Below are 19,504 nucleotides of genomic sequence, written 5' to 3' on the forward strand. Positions count from 1 at the left end.
GTATATATTTGGGTACACTATGTTGGGAGAGGGGGCTGCACGGTGGTGCAGTTGGTAGCACTGTTGCCTTGCAGCAAGAAGGTCCTCGTTTAGGTCTTTCTGCATGGAGTTTGCATGTTCTCCCTGTTGTCAGGGTACTCTGGCTTCCTCCCACAGTCCAAAAACATGACTGTTAGGTTAGTTGGTCTCTCAATTGCCCCTAGGTGTGAATGGGCGTGTGCCTGGTTCTTTGTCCTGTGTGTTGCTCTGCGATGGACTGGCGACCTGTCCAGGGTGTACCCTGCATCTCGCCTGTAGACCGCTGAAGATAGGCACCAGCTCCCCCGTGACCCAGTATGGAAGGAGCAGGAATAGATAATGGATGTATCACGTTAAGTGTTTGAATCGGACCAAAGTGCAGAAAAGAGCTTGGCAGCCGCATGATGAGTTAATCTTGAGGTTTTATTCCAAAACCGTCAAAAGCGTCACAAAAATCACTGCAGGTACATAACCGAGTTCAGAGCCAAAAACCTACATGAGTACTCAGTTCTCCAACGTAGCAAAACTGAACATCAACAAGGGTAGTGACGAGGAATAGTGACGGAGAAACCAGCGGGGAACAAAGAACACAGACCAACTAATATACAGGGAGAAAACAAAAGCAGGTAATCACAGAAACTAAGAACAGGTGTGACAAGCTGACAGGGAGGCAGAGGGGACAGGTGGAACTAATAAACAATAAAGGAAAACATAAACCTAAACACAGTTAACACAAAAACACAAACCAAGTCCCAGGATGTCATATCATGACAGGATGGATGCATGGATGTTGGGAGAGGTCATTTGTGAGTACAAAAAGCCAATTGAGAACATGGAGCAGATATTAAAATATGTAACCGGAGAACAAGGATAATTGAGGAAAGACTTTAACAAGAACTAGAGTACCAAATGTCATTGTTAATAAAATAATTGGTTTACCTGCAGTGAACCACAATAGGCCCAGCATCTGGCGAATTACATGCCCTAACTCTACGAAGAAAGGCCAGTGCTGTGGTAGGATGCTCAGGCACTCCATGATCAGGCCAGGCTAGAAACTGGAACTGGTGAACATGTCGTTTCTCACATGAGCCATTCTGTTAGAGAATAGAGATGCACACTTTTGATGTCAATCAAAAAGGTGGTTTAATTTATTGTCCCAGTTGCAATATTTTCACTGAACAGTCTTCTGGCTGATTAATGCTAACTCTGCATTTATTTCAACATTATATACATATAGATTACAGCAATTTATAACATATTCTAGATAAAGCAGGATGTGGTTTTGTGAGTATTTAATTTGTGGAGAACCCACGTTTTTCTCTCTAGTAATCAAGACATACTGTTCTTAAGTGGTGGGACAGAGACAAAGACTGACAATTTATTCACAATTTTTAACTCTCCTTGGAAGCACTGCAACACTCTCCAACAAGTACATCAATGCTACTTATACCTTAAAAATGTTTTTGTATTGTAAAAAGGCTGCAAAATAGTCAAACACAAGATACATGAATTGCTCCTACCTGGTAAAGGTTGAATACCCGTGTTACATAAGTTGCCACCTCCAAAGTGTCCAGTATGGTCACCCGAATCGTTCCATATGTCTCAGTACCACGACTTGGCCAATACTGGTCACACTTAATCTGCATAGAAGAAGAGTAAAAGGCAAACAAACTTTTTTTTAACAACAATCATCGTTTAATAGGCACAGGATACTGTACCCACCTTAAATGGGGTACAGTGTCCTGTGTTCTATTTGTGCCCATCTTAAGCCCGGATATTTGCAGAGAGTTTTGATAGGGTGATGAGTCTGAAGCTAGAAATTGAAGGTGTGAGGTACAATGTTTATAGTGGTTATGTCCCACAGGTAGGATATGAGTTGGAGGAGAAGAAGAAATTCTGGGTCAAGTTAGATGGAGTGATGAAGAATAGAGGTGAGAGAGTGGTGATTGGTGAAGATCTCAGTGGACATGTTGGAGCAAGGAACAGAGGTGAAAAGGAAGGTTTGGTACCCAATACAGGAATACAGAGTGAAAGGTGGTGGTAGACTTTGCAAAGAGGATGAAAATGGCTCTAGTGAATACTTTCTTCCAGAACAGGCAGGAACACAGGGTAGCTTACAAGAGCGGGGCTATGAGCACACAGGTGGATAACATCTTGTGTGGATGATGTAATCTGAACTCAGTGACTGCAAGGTAGTGATATGTGAGAGTGTTGCGACAAAGCATAGGATGGTGGTGTATACAATGACTCTGATGGCCAGGAAGTTGAGGACAAAGGCCGAGCAGAGGACAAAGAGGTAGAAGCTGAAAAAGAAAGAAAGTTGGACGTCCAGCTGGAAGGGGACAAGATGGCTCCAGTGTAGTAGTGCTCCGCCACTATCACAACAATTATAACCCACTAAGGTTGTTTTATTTTGCGTTGTTGGCCCCCTGAAAAATATAGAGCTGAATCGGAGAACAGAGAAAGGCGTCTGAATCTGTGCATTTATGGATTCCTGGAAAAGGCTGAGAGTCAGGATGCAATTTCTGTCCTGCAGCGAGTACTTTCTGATGTTCTGGAGTGTGAATTTATGGGGGGTCTGGAGTTGAAACGTGCAGACAGAGCTTTGATAACTTTGAAACCTTGAGCTCCTCCGAGACCGTTTGTGCTGCTTATCCTGAGGTTTCAGGAAAGGAGCGTGTGAGGAGGTTGGCAAGAGAGCTGGGTGAGGTCATCTGGCAAAACCACAAGATCAGCTTTTATCAGGACTTCTCGGGAGCGACACAGGCACAGTGGCAGGCTTTCATCGAGTGCAAGCGTCTGCTTCATCAGGAAAAAAATCCTTTCATATTGAATGCCCAGCACTGCTGTTCTTCACATCCCCAGATGGAACTAAACATCGTTTTGAGCATCCAAAAAAGGCTATGCAGTGTATCAAACAACTCTGATTGTTATTCTATTGATCAACAGTTTACTAGGTTGTATGTTGCTTTATCACTTTGCATTCTTCATTTAAATCTAATAGGTATGTTTATACAAAGTCTCTCTGACATAACCTCCCCCACATGATTTAATTAATTTCTTAATTTCTATCAATGCCAGGGGCCTTAATGACTCATGCAAGAGTGCCATAATACTGGATAGAGGATGAACACAGATTTCATCATGATCCAAGAATTACATTTGTTGCCTAAAGATGTGAGTCCTTTTGCTGATAAGCTCTATGAATTGATCGCAAGCTCCTTGGCAGCCACCAAAAACTCGGACTGTTTACAATTTAGGAGATTATCTGATTATTATAGAAGCAGATTTTAATATGGTTTGGGACAATAACATGTTCTGAGCTGAGGGTTTGGAAACAAGGGTTCGACGGTTGGCATCCCACTGCGGCGGTGGGCGAGGGATACGGGTTTAGTTGACATCTGGAGAACCAAACATCCTTCTCTTAGGGACTATTAATTTTTCTTATGCAGATACAAATAATTTTTGAGGTTAGACTATATATATTTATGTCAAGTAGGCTAGTGTCTGGAGTTCATGTGGCTTATATGCCAGTTACATGGTATGATTATAAACCTATTCTTTGCTCAGCCAATTTTCTTGTCAGCCCTAAAAAGGCACTTAGGTGGCAATTTAATGTGTCACTCTGACAAGATGAAAAATACATAACCCGTTTCAGATGAATTTCCAGGCATTTTTTAGGTTTAATGAAGGCTTAGTATCAGATCAGGGCAGGGAATTGAGGGGGGCAGTGAAGGGTTTTATTAGGTCCAATGCTACCCTTTGTTTCATGTTGGGTGGAAGTAAAGCAGGACCAAAGTGCATACAGGAGTATGGGATGTTGGACCACTTGTCTGCTGAATATTGGACCATTTGCACGTTGCTGGACACCACCAGGCCTTCCGGCATCATCTGCCATTTTGTATCCCAGTATAGTCCGCTACTACAAATCCCAGTGGGAACTGCGGCTGATAAGATGGGGCCGTCCCAGTTCCGATGCCACAGTGAACCATATAACGGACTATGAGACTGCCCACCCTTGCTTTTCAGCTTGGGACCTCGACACGGTTACCACGCAACTGAAGCATCCCTCTGGAGAAGAAAATCCCAAGTGGACTTTCATTTATTCTCCCCGTTGGCCAACAAAAAATTCATGAAAGAAGTTTCTGGAATAGGAAGGCCAGAAATTTCACTTTGCCGATTGAAGACGTGAGTTTAACACGCAACAGAAGAAAAAACCACAGAGGTTTTCAAGGAGACGCAATTTTCCCTCCTTGTTTTGTACCAGTGGACTAGTGACAGTCCGACGTCATTTTTCAACCTTTCTGCCACGGAGGACACCAAGGAAGAAAACGGACTGCTTTGCTGAGCATCCGCGGACGCGTGGAACTCTTCACCCCCCCCCTTTTTTTTCTCTCACTTGCTTCCCCAGAAGGAAGACTTCAACAAGTAAAATCCATCCCTTTATTTTTATTTCTTTATTAGAAATAGTCTGGGCAGGGTAGAGTAGTATTTAGTGTGAGGTAGAATCGCCACTCAGAGTCTAATGTGTTCTGAATTGTATGTGCATGCCATTTTATTGAAACTTCGATGTGTTGTGTTGGACATCTGGAAGCTGCTATGCTACCCAGCTGTGTGCGTGTGTGTTTTGCGGTGTTGTTTAACACCTGAGAGCAAGCGCAGCTGCACTGTGGAACTGCACCGTTATAATAACCTCATGGTGAAATTCACCATTTTCTTTGTCTTCAACTTCGTGCTTTACTAACTTGCCGCCAAAAGTATTATGATTCTTTGTCCTCTGGGTTTACAACCTTGCTGGGGGGAAGGTTTATGACTGCCTGTGTCCCGCTGAGCTACACTTTGGGAGGGGCACTCCAAAAGCTTTGTTCAACCATATTGCCTTTTTATTTTGCCATAATTGCTGGTTTGATCTCATGCACACTCACTGCTGTTTTTATTTTGTTTAGTTAGATATTTTACCCTTTTTTCTGTGTAGAACTTTGCATGTTTGATTAGGTGAAGATTATTGAATCGGCATAGCGAGGTGTATCGGGCTGTTGATTTAATAAATATTCACGTAGATAAAGAGAAGTCGTTTGTGTTTATTTTGTGCAAGAGTGATTTGTCAGTCAAAATAAGGTCAAAGTTCCCCACGTTTTGGCAGAAACGGTTGATTAAACAGTGAAATCTAGTAATAGTTATCAATTATTACTGAGTATTTAACAGTTGTAATTATCAAGGGCTTTAGGCTACAATTACAACACCAGAGGACATCTCTAGCTTAGATTCATAAATAAGGATTTTTGGTTAATACATTTATTTTCTCAAATTATGATTTTAAATTATAATTCTTGTCCAGTGGAGAACAATGAAAACCAGAAGGCTTAAATGCTGAGGGAGGTGGAATATGGACCAATGACCTGGAAAAGGAGCTAATCAGAAGGAATATGAGACACCGGTGGACAAGGAAGCATAAACAATACAGAGGAAGAATGAATAATGAACATGAGAGCAGGGAGGAGACCAGAACACAAGTAAACAATGACTAGAACTAAGAATATAAACACATCTAACCTGTGTTGGATGTGTTTAGTAATTTCCTTATAGATCCTGGCCCAGGAAATCACTAAACACATCTAACACAGGAACTCAGGAAGCAAGAAAACTGAACAGAATGAATCTAAATAAACCAGAATGAACAGAAAAGCACCTGGCTGAGCAGAGAAAGTGAACAAAACTCAAAAACCTGACACATACATATCCTGACACTATATGCATTAGCTGAAATAAAGTGAAGCTGATTGTATTAGAACAACTATATGCTGATCTTGATATAGCTTTACAGAAGAAGTACAATTACATGCAACAGACCCAAAAGGATCTACAGGTCCTTCTCAAAATATTAGCATATTGTGATAAAGTTCATTATTTTCTATAATGTAATGATTAAAATTTAACATTCATATATTTTAGATTCATTGCACACTAACTGAAATATTTCAGGTCTTTTATTGTCTTAATACGGATGATTGTGGCATACAGCTCATGAAAACCCAAAATTCCTATCTCACAAAATTAGCATATTTCATCCGACCAATAAAATAAGTGTTTTTAATACAAAAAACGTCAACCTTCAAATAATCATGTACAGTTATTCACTCAATACTTGGTCGGGAATCCTTTTGCAGAAATGACTGCTTCAATGCGGCGTGGCATGGAGGAAATCAGCCTGTGGCACTGCTGAGGTCTTATGGAGGCCCAGGATGCTTCGATAGCGGACTTTAGCTCATCCAGAGTGTTGGGTCTTGAGTCTCTCAACGTTCTCTTCACAATATCTCACAGATTCTCTATGGGGTTCAGGTCAGGAGAGTTGGCAGGCCAATTGAGGACAGTGATACCATGGTCAGTAAACCATTTACCAGTGGTTTTGGTACTGTGAGCAGGTGCCAGGTCGTGCTGAAAAATGAAATCTTCATCTCCATAAAGCTTTTCAGCAGATGGAAGCATGAAGTGCTCCAAAATCTCCTGATAGCTAGCTGCATTGACCCTGCCCTTGATAAAACACAGTGGACCAACACCAGCAGCTGACACGGCACCCCAGACCATCACTGACTCTGGGTACTTGACACTGGACTTCTGGCATTTTGGCATTTCCTTCTCCCCAGTCTTCCTCCAGACTCTGGCACCTTGATTTCCGAATGACATGCAGAATTTGCTTTCATCCGAAAAAAGTACTTTGGACCACTGAGCAACAGTCCAGTGCTGCTTCTCTGTAGCCCAGGTCTGGGGAATGCGGCACCTGTAGCCCATTTCCTGCACACGCCTGTACACGGTGGCTCTGGATGTTTCTACTCCAGACTCAGTCCACTGCTTCTGCAGGTCCCCCAAGGTCTGGAATCGGCCCTTCTCCACAATCTTCCTCAGGGTCCGGTCACCTCTTCTCGTTGTGCAGCGTTTTCTGCCACACCTTTTCCTTCCCACAGACTTCCCACGAGGTGCCTTGATACAGCACTCTGGGAACAGCCTATTCGTTCAGAAATTTCTTTCTGTGTCTTACCCTCTTGCTTGAGGGTGTCAATAGTGGCCTTCTGGACAGCAGTCAGGTCGGCAGTCTTACCCATGATTGGGGTTTTGAGTGATGAACCAGGCTGGGAGTTTTAAAGGCCTCAGGAATCTTTTGCAGGTGTTTAGAGTTAACTCATTGATTCAGATTATTAGGTTCATAGCTCGTTTAGAGACCCTTTTAATGATATGCTAATTTTGTGAGATAGGAATTTTGGGTTTTCATGAGCTGTATGCCAAAATCATCCGTATTAAAACAATAAAAGACCTGAAATATTTCAGTTAGTGTGCAATTAATCTAAGATATATGAATATTAAATTTTCATCATTACATTATAGAAAATAATGAACTTTATCACAATATGCTAATTTTTTGAGAAGGACCTGTAGTTAAGGAAGAAATCAATGCAATTTCTAAGCGTTGGTCAGAATTTAGTATGCATAAAACCAGACAAACGTATTACTTTTATTCTGCTAGGCCCAGCCATCTGTTGGCTTTAGGACTCAAATATGATGAGTACGTTGCCGATATTTTTGCAGTTGAAGTGAAGATGGCACTGTTCAGACTGACACTAAGAGGGTGAACTCCACTTTTGCTTCCTTTATCAATCACTATATAACTCGGAACAAGTTTTCTACCAATCAGCATGTGAAAAATTTCCAAATTTTCTGGATAATGAGTCAGCTGATTTACAGTAGGCTATTACCCTGCAGGAGTGTCAATTGGTCCTGAGGGAGATAAAAAGGGGAACATGTTACATGTGATAGATGAATTTCAAGACTTACATATATGTGCTACGGTACTGTCCCCGGATGTTATGAAAGCCTTCGACCACTTGGAATGGCCCTTTCCATGGTCATTGTTGAGACATGTTGGTTTTTGTCCATTTATTAATATGTTTAAAGTGCTGTATGAAAATCCATCCACTGCAGTGATTACAGGCAAAACATGCTCTCTGCTCTTCCCACTTTGTAAAGAGCTCAAAGCAGGTTGAATCACTCTTATGAGCATTGGAGAAAAAGATTAACTCTTTTCTAACGCCAAATGCAAGCATACTTCTCTGGCACAGTGAATTGTAGTGGCAAAGGTTGAAAATATAGACAATGTCCCAACTACTTATATATAACAATAATATTAATCATTATATACATCTGATAGGAGAACAGAAGAAACCAAAAGGGAGGAACACATTTGGTAGGGCACCAGTCCTGATGGCAGCAAGAATGTAATTATACAATCAGCAGAAAAAAGTATATCCAAAGATCAACCAGATCGTGGCATAATGAGCTCCCTCAACGTTCTGGAGCTTCCTCTATGCCTGATTATATTTGTGTTGTCTTTTCTGTGTAGCAACAGCAAAGTCCAGGAAGAAGCTGACCCTCTCTCCATCCTGTCGGATATCTTTGAGTCATCTAGCCGCATCCATGACCTGTTCATGTTCATTGCACATGGAAATCTTATGGGCCTATGCACCCTTTATAATTTGACAAGGCCTGCTTCAGTGTCCAGCTAAAGGAGCTTGGCAATCCAGGACTCCATAAACGTTGTTGGGTTTATCTCATCCAGCTTCTCTTCCAAGCCAAAAATCATGCAGCCACTCTGACATCTCTCATCGCTGTTTTTTCCAAAGCTAGCAGGTGTTGATTCGCACAAGAAGTCATATCTTCCACCAATAAAATTCTCTGTTCCGCATTAACAGGGTTGGTATGTTTTTTAAGTCTCTGACAGATATTTGTGGTCATATCATACAGCATCTTTTTTCATTTTTAAATCCATTAGAGTGTCAATATTCTCTGTCATTGCTTCAAGGCTTTGGTTAGGCCCGGATCCGGAGCCATACCAGTGCTAACATTAGCTGCTCGCATAGCGACATTGTCTTGAGCAGAGGCCACAGGTGTCTCTTTGTTATTCGAAAGTTGCTTAGAAGACATTTTACCCAAAGGTTTGCTCAGGTATCTGTCCACGGACATCCCCCATAATAGTCACTCTGCTTTTCCATGAAACTGAACACCACAAAGATGCTAATATTGCAGGATGAATGTGCCACAGCATGGACAAAACGTGGCTACTCAAGTGTTCGCATCACCGAAAGTCCCTTTTTGTTACTTTTAATAACACTAGATTATATTTATGGGATTATGTAAACAACACCGCTGGAGCTGAAATGAAATGAAATCATCATTGTGTGAATGATCTGATCATCTTATGGTTAATTGTAACAATCCATATCAATAGCAGAAATAGAGGGCCCGAAAATTTAATTTCACTTAGGGCTCCATGGAAGCGTGGGCCGACTCTGGTTTGGACTCCTTTCTGCAGATGACTGCAGTTTTTTGTGTACCACCGTGGCACAGAGGCAGCACCCCTGCCTTACCTCCCCTTTCACCCTAGCAAAATCTCACACCAAGCTCCATCGCTTAATTTTGTCAAGTTTTTCAAGCTTGGCCCAAAACACACTCTATAACTAGAAGCTACTTTACAACAGAATGGTAAAAAGGGTTATTTAATAAATATTTTCTGTGTTCTTTTTGGAACGCACTCAGTTCTTCAGGTTTAAAAAAACAATGTGTGCACGGTACTGTTGTTTTGATTAAAATCACAAGAAGCTCACCCTTGAGTTCTTCTCCAGATGAGTCATCATAACAATGGTGCAGGTCCTCTGCTCCCACACCATCCTCCAGAAATCACAAATTGTCTCTTGCAGTGGCCCTTGTGTGGCAATATAGGCATTCTGTTTTCTATAGCCATCAATATAGTTGGCGTTGATATAGTTGCTCCCTGGAACTCCTGTAGGAGAAAATAGGAAGGACCAAGTTATAGGAAGAAACAATATGTAAGATTCCCCCACATACCCACCACCCCTGCCCGCCTCCCCATCTGTCCTGCTTCTGCTCTGTGTCTTGTCTTCATTCGGAGCCTCTCTTTGCATATCTCCTAAATTTTGAATTATGGATCTGGTTAGCTGTTCTCTCAGCGCAATTGAACAAATTTTCTTGACAGGAAGACAGGGTAAAGGAGAGCCTTCTTGTCCAGACGGGACATTTTTCTCTGGATAAACAATGGACTCCTGGCAGAGGTGGAGGATTGTGTGTCTGACAATGCTGTCAGTCGAGGACGTGGAATGTGAAGGGGTCTGTAGAGCTATCAACACTCAGACTGAAATGTTAAGGGAGCAGAATCGCAAACTGGATGTGATCCTACAATATCGCAGGCAGGTTGCGGTTCCTGGACTCAGAGGTGAAATGGGATAAATCTTGGAGAAGTTATATGCTTGGATCTGGCGAAATACCAGGAATTTGGCTTTTTGGATTCGTCATTGAGAAGCACCAGCGAGACCCTCAAGGCTGACGGAAAATTAAGAGTCAGCCTAGCCCAAATAATTGTTGTTTTTCTGAATCTGGCTCCCCTGCACGGCCTTGATGGCTGGCTATCTTTAATTTCTCCTGGAAGTTATGTAAACATGATGCTCTGCTCCCTCTGCCCCCTCCCTTCCCTGAGGACATCTGTGGACTTGCTTTGCACACACTCACATGCACATGCTCATACAAACATACGCACCCCTGACATACAGCCTTCACTGTATCTCTGCGTATATGTTGTCTCCTATACGTGTTGCTTATTTGTGCTGAGGTTTTCTTTTGATATCTGAAACTGTATCCTGCTAAGGATAAAGTGTGAAATATGATTTTTTTCCCCCTCCTCTCACCTAATGTGGTCTTTCTTCTTATCCTCTTTTTCTCTAAACGTGGCTTATAGATTTTTAGATTTCTTAGAATAATTGTAGTACAACTATTTCATACCAGTGAAAATCAAACATTATTAGTATTTGAAAGTTTGGACTAAAACAGTTTTCAAAGATTTTTTGATTTCTTAGAAGGATTGTATTCTTACCAGTAAACCCCCAAGAATTATTGATGTCATTTGATTTGTTTTTCTGTTGTTTGATTTTCTTTATCATTGTAATGTTTTTCCTTATGTACAGTGCCTTCAGTGCCTTGTTGCTGAAAAGCGCTATATAAATAAACTTGACTTGACTAGGTTCACATTTTATTTAGATTCTATTTTTTTTATTTATTTTATTTCCTTTTTTATGCCTTAAATGTCATTATTTACTCTTGATGTTACATGGGATTACAGCAATTATACCCTTCTTGTAATTGCTGATGGACTTTTAAAATATTTTCCCTGGTATTTTTGATGAATAAAGGTGAGCTGGGCAGTCTCATTGTCATCACCTTGATTTTAGCACCATGTACACATTCTCTACTAAATCAAGGTCACACTCTGGCTGGCATACTCCAAATGTTAATAATGGTTCAGGTGGTAGGTGTTCGTCCTGTAACTGGTGGGTTGCCAGTACAAACCCCTGCTCCATCTACAGGGGTTGGACAATGAAACTGAAACACCTGGTTTTAGACCACAATCATTTATTAGTATGGTGTAGGGCCTCCTTTTGCGGCCAATACAGCGTCAATTCATCTTGGGAATGACATATACAAGTCCTGCACAGTGGTCAGAGGGATTTTAAGCCATTCTTCTTGCAGGATAGTGGCCAGGTCACTACGTGATACTGGTGGAGGAAAACGTTTCCTGACTCACTCCTCCAAAACACCCCAAAGTGGCTCAATAATATTTAGATCTGGTGACTGTGCAGGCCATGGGAGATGTTCAACTTCACTTTCATGTTCATCAAACCAATCTTTCACCAGTCTTGCTGTGTGTATTGGTGCATTGTCATCCTACACGGCACCGCCTTCAGGATACAATGTTTGAACCATTGGATGCACATGGTCCTCAAGAATTGTTCGATAGTCCTTGGCAGTGACGCGCCCATCTAGCACAGGTATTGGGCCAAGGGAATGTCATGATATGGCAGCCCAAACCATCACTGATCCACCCCCATGCTTCACTCTGGGCATGCAACAGTCTGGGTGGTACGCTTCTTTGGGGCTTCTCCACACCGTAACTCTCCCAGATGTGGGGAAAACAGTAAAGGTGGACTCATCAGAGAACAATACATGTTTCACATTGTCCACAGCCCAAGATTTGCGATCCTTGCACCATTGAAACCGACGTTTGGCATTGGCATGAGTGACCAAAGGTTTGGCTATAGCAACCGGCCGTGTATATTGACCCTGCGGAGCTCCCGACGGACAGTTCTGGTGGAAACAGGAGAGTTGAGGTGCACATTTAATTCTGTCGTGATTTGGGCAGCCATGGTTTTATGTTTTTTGGATACCATCCGGGTTAGCACCCGAACATCCCTTTCAGACAGCTTCCTCTTGCGTCCACAGTTAATCCTGTTTGTTGTGGTTCGTCCTTCTCGGTGGTATGCTGACATTACCCTGGATACCGTGGCTCTTGATACATCACAAAGACTTGCTGTCTTGGTCACAGATGCGCCAGCAAGACATGCACCAATAATTTGTCCTCTTTTGAACTCTGGTATGTCACCCTTAATGTGTGCATTTCAATATTTTGAGCAAAATTGTGTTCTTACCCTGCTAATTGAACCTTCACACTCTGCTCTTACTGGTGCAATGTGCAATCAATGAAGACTGGCTACCAGGCTGGTCCAATTTAGCCATGAAACCTCCCACACTAAAATGACAGGTGTTTCAGTTTCATTGTCCAACCCCTGTATCTCAGTCATTGTGTCCTTGGGCAAGACACTTCATGCACCTTGCCTGCTGATGATGACTTCAGGGCAGCCTACCACTGTGAGTGTGTGAATGGGTAGATGACTGATTTGGAGTAAAGCACTTTGGAGACTTGATAAAGTGCTATACAATAGCAGGCCATCTGCCATTGACCAATCAGAAGAGCCATGCTAATAATATTTAAAGATTGCTTTCAACTGAGATCTGCCAAGGCTATAAATAATGTTGGGCTTCATTGTATAATGTTGGTTAGGTGTGCTGTAACTGTCATTTATTTATTTTATCAGGTCTTAATAAATAATTTTATTCTAAATTTCCCACCTCGTCTGTGCTCTCTAGTAATAAAAACTTTTTAATCTCTTGTAAAATCTAAAACCATGTTGCTTACCATCGACCAGCGTGAGAATGACCCTGGAGTGATCATAAGCAATAACATTTGCATAGCGGTTCTTAGGTTTGTTGATCTCCAGGTTAGAATGCTCCCAGGTGAGTTGCTGCCCTGGATCAATATTCTGAGATACAAAAAATGGGGAAAGATGGAGATGTAAACATGTTTATATAAATAAATGAAGCGGTTTGGAGTGTATGTAATCCTTTTGAACTAAACAGTGAAGTGTGGCCTGGATTAGTGCCGTTTTAAATCACAATCCTGTATAATGTTACATGCAGTAAAGTCTGCATGTAGGTTTTTCCCCTTCAGCTTGATGCTGATACCCTGCGGCTTAAGTGTCAGGATTTGGAGTTCTGCTGCCTGCTGCTTACACCTTTTCGACACCAGGTGCCGCCAGTAGGAGTGTACCTGAGGCGACAGGTGTTGTGCATCTACTCATCAGCTGGGAAGCATATAGAGGAAGGTTGCCAACACCTCGGCACCTGAGTGTTTTTGCCTCCGTGGTAATTTCTGGCCAGCTCTGAAATCTTTGCATGATTTTTACCATGGATATCTTTTGAAGGATCTGTTGTTGCGAACTCCAACTTGCTTTGTTACCTGTTCCAGGTGTGAATCCTACCTGATCTGTTCCAGTCCTCCGTAGTGGCTAAGGCTACTTCCTGATCTAGTCTGTGCATGGCAAGCTGAACTCCTTTCCTGACATTTATTCTCTCCCTGGCGAGTTATTCCGGAATCTCCAGTAAGATACGTTTATGTTGGTTCATGTTTCTGAGGTTCAGCTATTTATCTTTTCTCTTTGTGTTTTCACAGTAAGGAAGATTAGATCCGTCGCTCCTGTGGTTCCTGATCAATCTTTCAATAAAAACGTATTCCTTTTACAAAGTTCTCTGAGAGTCTCTGCATGTGGGTTAAGTCGGCTGTAAAAATCATGACAGAACACTCAGGCCAGCCTAACCCAGCGGAGAACCTTCAGAGAACTTTAGCTGAACATAGTCAGCAAATTCATACGCACAGTTCTACTCTCCAAACCCTCCTAGATAGATAGCTGCAAACAAACCAGCAGCTGGAGCATTTGGCATCACTGTTTCAAGGTGCTTGTAGTTCTGAGTCTGCCACACCCATTGGGGGTGCTGCTGGGCCACTGGAGGCCCAACATCCACCACCTTTTCGAGATGTTTCTTCTCCTCATCCTGAAAGGTTTTCCGCAGAGATGGGTGGATGTCGTGGTTTTTTACTTCAGTGTATGTTGGTGTTTAACCGGTCACTTCGAGCTTTTTCGCATGATGAGGGTAAGATTTCTTATGTTTTGAGTTTGTTAACTGGAAGGGTGCTCCGATGGGTGGAGGCAAGGTTTTCCAACTGCACTGGTTTCGGGTTGTCATATGAGGATTTCATTAAGGAGTTTAAACAGACGTTTGATGTAGCTTCAGATCAGTCCTGTATTGCCCGCAAATTGTGGGCGTTGAAACAGCAGAATTGTCCTTTAGCGGACTTTTCTATCGATTTTCGTACATTAGCTGTATCCTCAGGCTGGAACGCAAGCGCATTAAAGAAGGCGTTTTTCCAGTCTTTGAACGAGCCCATAAAGGACGAACTAGTCCTTGTAGATGAACCAGAAGAATTAGATAAGTACATTGATTTAGCTATCAGCATTGATTCTCGCCTACGGGAAAGGAAGAGGAATCGCTCCGAGAGAGCGTTGGAGCGAACCTCTCCGTTTCCTCCATCCCTGTTACCAGTGTCATTAGGGCCTCAAATCAGCCACCTCGAGACCGAACCTATGCAGATTGGGAGAGCTAGCTTTCCGCCTGGAGAACAACAACGACGTCGAGAGGCCAACCAGTGCTTCTATTGTGGTGCTTCCGACCATTTCATTTCCGGTTGTCCGGTTCGGCCAAAAGGGCGGGTCCGTCGGCTGTGATGGAGCAACCGATGGACCGATCCTCCAGTAGTAAGACCCCACGCTTCACGTTACCGGCTACTTTGTTTGTGAACCATCACTCTGAGGTTTTATCTGCCCTAGTTTACTCAGGTTGTGATCTGAACTTGATTGATTTTGATTTTGTTTCAAAGAAAGGGATTTCCACAGAAAGATTGACCCAGCCACGTCGGGTTTTGGCCTTGGATGGTTTATCTCTTCATGAGATCACCCATCAAACACTGCCTCTAGAGCTTGTTTTGTCCGGTAATCACCGAGAAGAGGTATCTTTTTTTGTTTTTCCCATAGCTCAGAGTACGTTAGTACTTGGTTTTCCCTGGCTCCAGCGCCATAATCCCCACATAAATTGGGCAGAATCACGGGTAGAAGCGTGGTCTGAGGGATGTCTCAATTCATGTTTACAGTCAGCCATCTGTCCTACAACCCCTGGTGAGGAAGGTATGGAGGAGGAACTCTCAGACTTAACCAGAGTTCCCCCCGAGTATCATGATCTTAAGATGGTCTTTAGCAAGTCTCGGGCCCTGTCTCTACCGCCTCATCGACCATACGACTGTGCCATTAATCTTCTTCCTGGTGCCCCTTAACCCTCCAGCCGACTCTACAGCATCTCCGGGCGGATAGGTTTATGTTGGTTCGTGTTTCTGAGGTTCAGCTATTTATCTTTTCTCTTTGTGTTTTCACAGTAAGGAAGATTGGACTTGTTGTTCCTGATCAATCTTTCAATAAAAACGTATTCCTTTTACAAAGTTCTCTGAGAGTCTCTGCATGTGGGTTAAGTCGGCTGTAAAATTCATGATTTTAAGCAGGCACAGCTGGTCTTACTTTGCCCTCTAATGAGCATAGTATAAAGCTAGGTGTGGACCTGATCTCGGGCCTCTTGTCCTCTTGCGTGTTGCAGCTTTTGGTTGGTTTTCTGGCATCATGTGTGTTACAGAAAAATGAGCCCTTTGCTGCAGGGTGAGCTCTCCAATCTGTGACTGACAGATGAAGTATTGGTGTTCTAGAGGACTTGTGTGTTCTTTGTTTTATGTTGTAATGTGACTCCTAAGGCTAGTAGGTTGGAGTAGAAGCCTATTATCTTACTGCAGTATGATTCTTTGTCAGCAAAATCATCTGCTGGATCAAGGACGGGGGCTCAGTTGAGGGTTAGTCTTACTCGCTTACATCTGGGAAAAGAGGATCGTGAATGGGAATTTCAACTTCGTAGGAAACTGGAATTAAAGAAGCTTTAAGCAGAGATGGCTATTAGGATGAGGGAGCTAAAGGCTGGTCCAGGTTCACCCCTTAAGTCTCAGGTAACCATAGCTTTCGCCTTTGATGTAATAAAAAACATTCCTTTGGTGTCGGATTTTCTGCAATTCTGAAATTGAAAGCTATTTTGGAGCGTTTCAAAGGATTGCTTTGGCATTAAATTGGCCACGAGAAGTGTGGGCAATACTTGTGCAGTGTAAGCTAACTCGTAAAGCCCAGGGAGCCCGTGCTTCGTTTTCCATGGAGGAAGGCTTATCATATGAGACACTTAAATCTACAGTCTTGCGGACATATGAGTTGGTGCCAGAGGCTTATAGGCAGCGTTTTCGTGCTCTTAGAAGGACCATAAGCCAAACTTATGTTGATTTTGCACGGGAAAAAGCATTGCTTTTTGATTGGTGGTGTAAAGCATGTAAAATTAAAGATCAAGCATCCATTCGAGAAGTAATCTTGCTTGATGAATTTAAAAACCGTATTACTGTAAGAGTTGCCGTTTACCTTAGTAAACAAAAGTCAACACCACACAGCGGGCTGCTGTTTTGGGTGATGAATTTTCTTTGACACACAACCCATCACAAACCTTCTCAAGTTGACAGTACACCAGTTTATTGCCCTTTTCTATCTTTATCTAGCTTAAAAGCAGAGAGGAAATGTTTCTTTTGCCTTAAGCCTGAACACCTGATTGCTGACTGTGAACTGTATCAGTGTTTCATTGAATCAATCTATCATTGCTTTAAACCATTCATTTTTAAAGGTTTGGTGTCTCTTACAGGTCAACCTGAAGATCAGCAACCAGTGAAGGTGCTGAGAGACCCAGTGGGTCACAATCGGACATTTTTCCGGTTGCTGTGCGGCCCTGTTTTCCCATTGATGGTGTGCAGTTTATAATGGGAAATGACATAGCAGGAGGGAAAGTTTACCCAACACTTGAAGTGGTGAATACTCCAATATTTGTGTCAGAGCCAGATGTGTTGGCGGAGACATTTCCAGAAGTATTCACAGTTAGTGTGGTGACTAGAGGTCAGGCACGTAAAAATGAGCAAGATTTTGACCTATATGACTCACTGTTTACCTCAGTTACAGCTGAGCATGGGTTGTTGCCAGTTGAAGTAAATGAAGTTAGTAGGGAAAAGGGGTTCCCTGTCACAGTAATATCATTACCTGTGACTCGTGAAGCACTCATAAAAGCACAGAAGACTGATCCGACGCTAACAAAGTGTGTTGTGGAGTCAAACAATCTTGAAGAGAGGAAACGACACTCCTTTTTTGATCGTGGTGTTTTAATGCGTAAATGGGTACAGCATCTTGGTGGTACGCCTGAAGAAGATTGACAAACTATTCACCAGATAGTTGTGCCAGTGAAGTATTGGGACCATGTGCTCAAATTGGCTCATGAACGTGTATGGTCTGAACAATTGGGAATCACCAAGACTCATGACCGAGTCTTGAAATATTTTTTGGCCATGGTTGAAAACAGACATTGTGAAGTTTTGTCCAACCTGTGTTATGTCCCCCAAGCAGTCTAGGGGCATAGGGGGAAGGTAACAATAAATGACCAGGGACCTCTCAGCCACAGTGTGGAGAACTCACCCTGCAACAAAGGGACAAGTGCATACCAAGAGCTCAGTTTCCTGCAACACACATGCTGCCCAAGTGGCCCTGGGATCAGGTCCACACCCAGCTTTATACTCAGCTCATTAGAGGGCAGAGTAAAACCAGCTGTGCCTGCTTAAGCTGCAGAGGCTCAGCGTCAAACTGAAAGGGAGAAACCTACAAGCAGACACTACAGCATGTAACAATAATGTAATAGTTGAATCACATAATAGACAATAATAAGCGATATGATTTATTTTCCTATATTAATGAATGATCATTTATTATACATTTACAAAGTCCAGGACTCAGTCTTATTCTTGGCGACATTAACTATCTCCATTAGACATAAGAAAATATCACCCAAGCTCTAGGAGAAAAATCATACAGTGATACTGTCTTAATCAAAGTAAAAATGTTCCACCAATCAAACTAATTTATTTTTACAAGTATTTACTGACGAGAAACGTAAGAAAGGGACTAACAAAAAAGACAAATGACAAGAACACAATTCAGTTTTACTAATCAAACAATATTGGAATTTGTCTAGAATTATAAATTAACCTTCAGCTACTTATCATCAAGTTGTAAGAGCTTAAAGACATTTTCAGATTTTTCCCCAACTCTGTGTGAAACGCTTCCATGTCTTTTCATATTATCTAATGTATCCAGCTCTCCAAGGATGAGGGGCAAAGGACGAAAAGGAGACAAAGTAGTGCAGTCAATCCGGTAAATTCCACGACCTTGAATCACTCTGTGGTCAGTAATGTAAACAATTCAACAGGGGTGGCAGAAAGATTCATTATCTCTCTAGGTTTGGGAGTTCTGGCACAATATTTGCTTTCAGTTGCCCTAGGAATTGTTTCACTAAGGATCAGTCATAACTCAAAATTGCAGAACTAAGGCAACAGGGTTGCTAAACACAAATGGCGTTTCTCCAAACTATTTTGGGGGAACCACTGATTAGCTCTCATTGATGGAACTTTCTTGTTGAAGTCAAGAGTGCTTACCACTGATGCGTCTTATACTTTTCAGACTCTGTCTTCAGAAAATCAACATGACGTCAGGAAGAGCAGCAAATCGGCAAAAGACACACTGTATATGTGTGAAAAAATCCCCTGATTTTTTTTTTACCTTAAAAATAGAATTTGTCATAGCAAAGAAATATTTTACCTGTAATTATAATTACATTAATAAATAAAACATTACCATAATTTGTAAATAAAGCCTTAATATGTCATAAAAGTGATCTATTCTAAATTGCCAGCTAGGTGGAAAGAAAACTCTGTCTCCTAGTCTAAGTGTTCGTTCGTTCGTCGTCTTCCGCTTATCCAGGACCGGGTCGCGGGGGCAGCAGACTCAGCAGAGACGCCCAGACGTCCCTCTCTCCAGACACCTGCTCCAGCTCCTCCAGGGGGAGCCCAAGGCGTTCCCAGGCCAGCCGAGAGACATAGTCCCTCCAGCGTGTCCTGGGCCGTCCCCTGGGCCTCCTCCCGGTGGGACGTGCCTGGAACACCTCCCGAGGAAGGCGTCCAGGAGGCATCCGGTATAGATGCCCGAGCCACCTCAACTGGCTCCTCTCAATGTGGAGGAGCAGCGGCTCTACTCCG

General features: G+C 42.6%; 1 protein-coding gene across 1 annotated transcript in view; it reads right to left on the minus strand.

Moving 5' to 3' along the window:
* ptprfa (protein tyrosine phosphatase receptor type Fa) overlaps window positions 1–19,504 on the minus strand; it is a 351,241-nt gene that overhangs the window by 75,346 nt on the left and 256,391 nt on the right. Inside the window, exons 17-20 of the mRNA XM_047374177.1 lie at window positions 13,109–13,232; window positions 9,672–9,847; window positions 1,539–1,658; window positions 958–1,112 (exon numbers count right to left, since the gene is read on the minus strand). Of these exons, the coding sequence (XP_047230133.1) occupies window positions 958–1,112; window positions 1,539–1,658; window positions 9,672–9,847; window positions 13,109–13,232 (575 nt within the window). The remainder of the gene's footprint in view (window positions 1–957; window positions 1,113–1,538; window positions 1,659–9,671; window positions 9,848–13,108; window positions 13,233–19,504) is intronic.

The sequence above is a fragment of the Girardinichthys multiradiatus genome, chromosome 9, assembly GCF_021462225.1.
Source record: "Girardinichthys multiradiatus isolate DD_20200921_A chromosome 9, DD_fGirMul_XY1, whole genome shotgun sequence".
NCBI lineage: Eukaryota > Metazoa > Chordata > Actinopteri > Cyprinodontiformes > Goodeidae > Girardinichthys > Girardinichthys multiradiatus.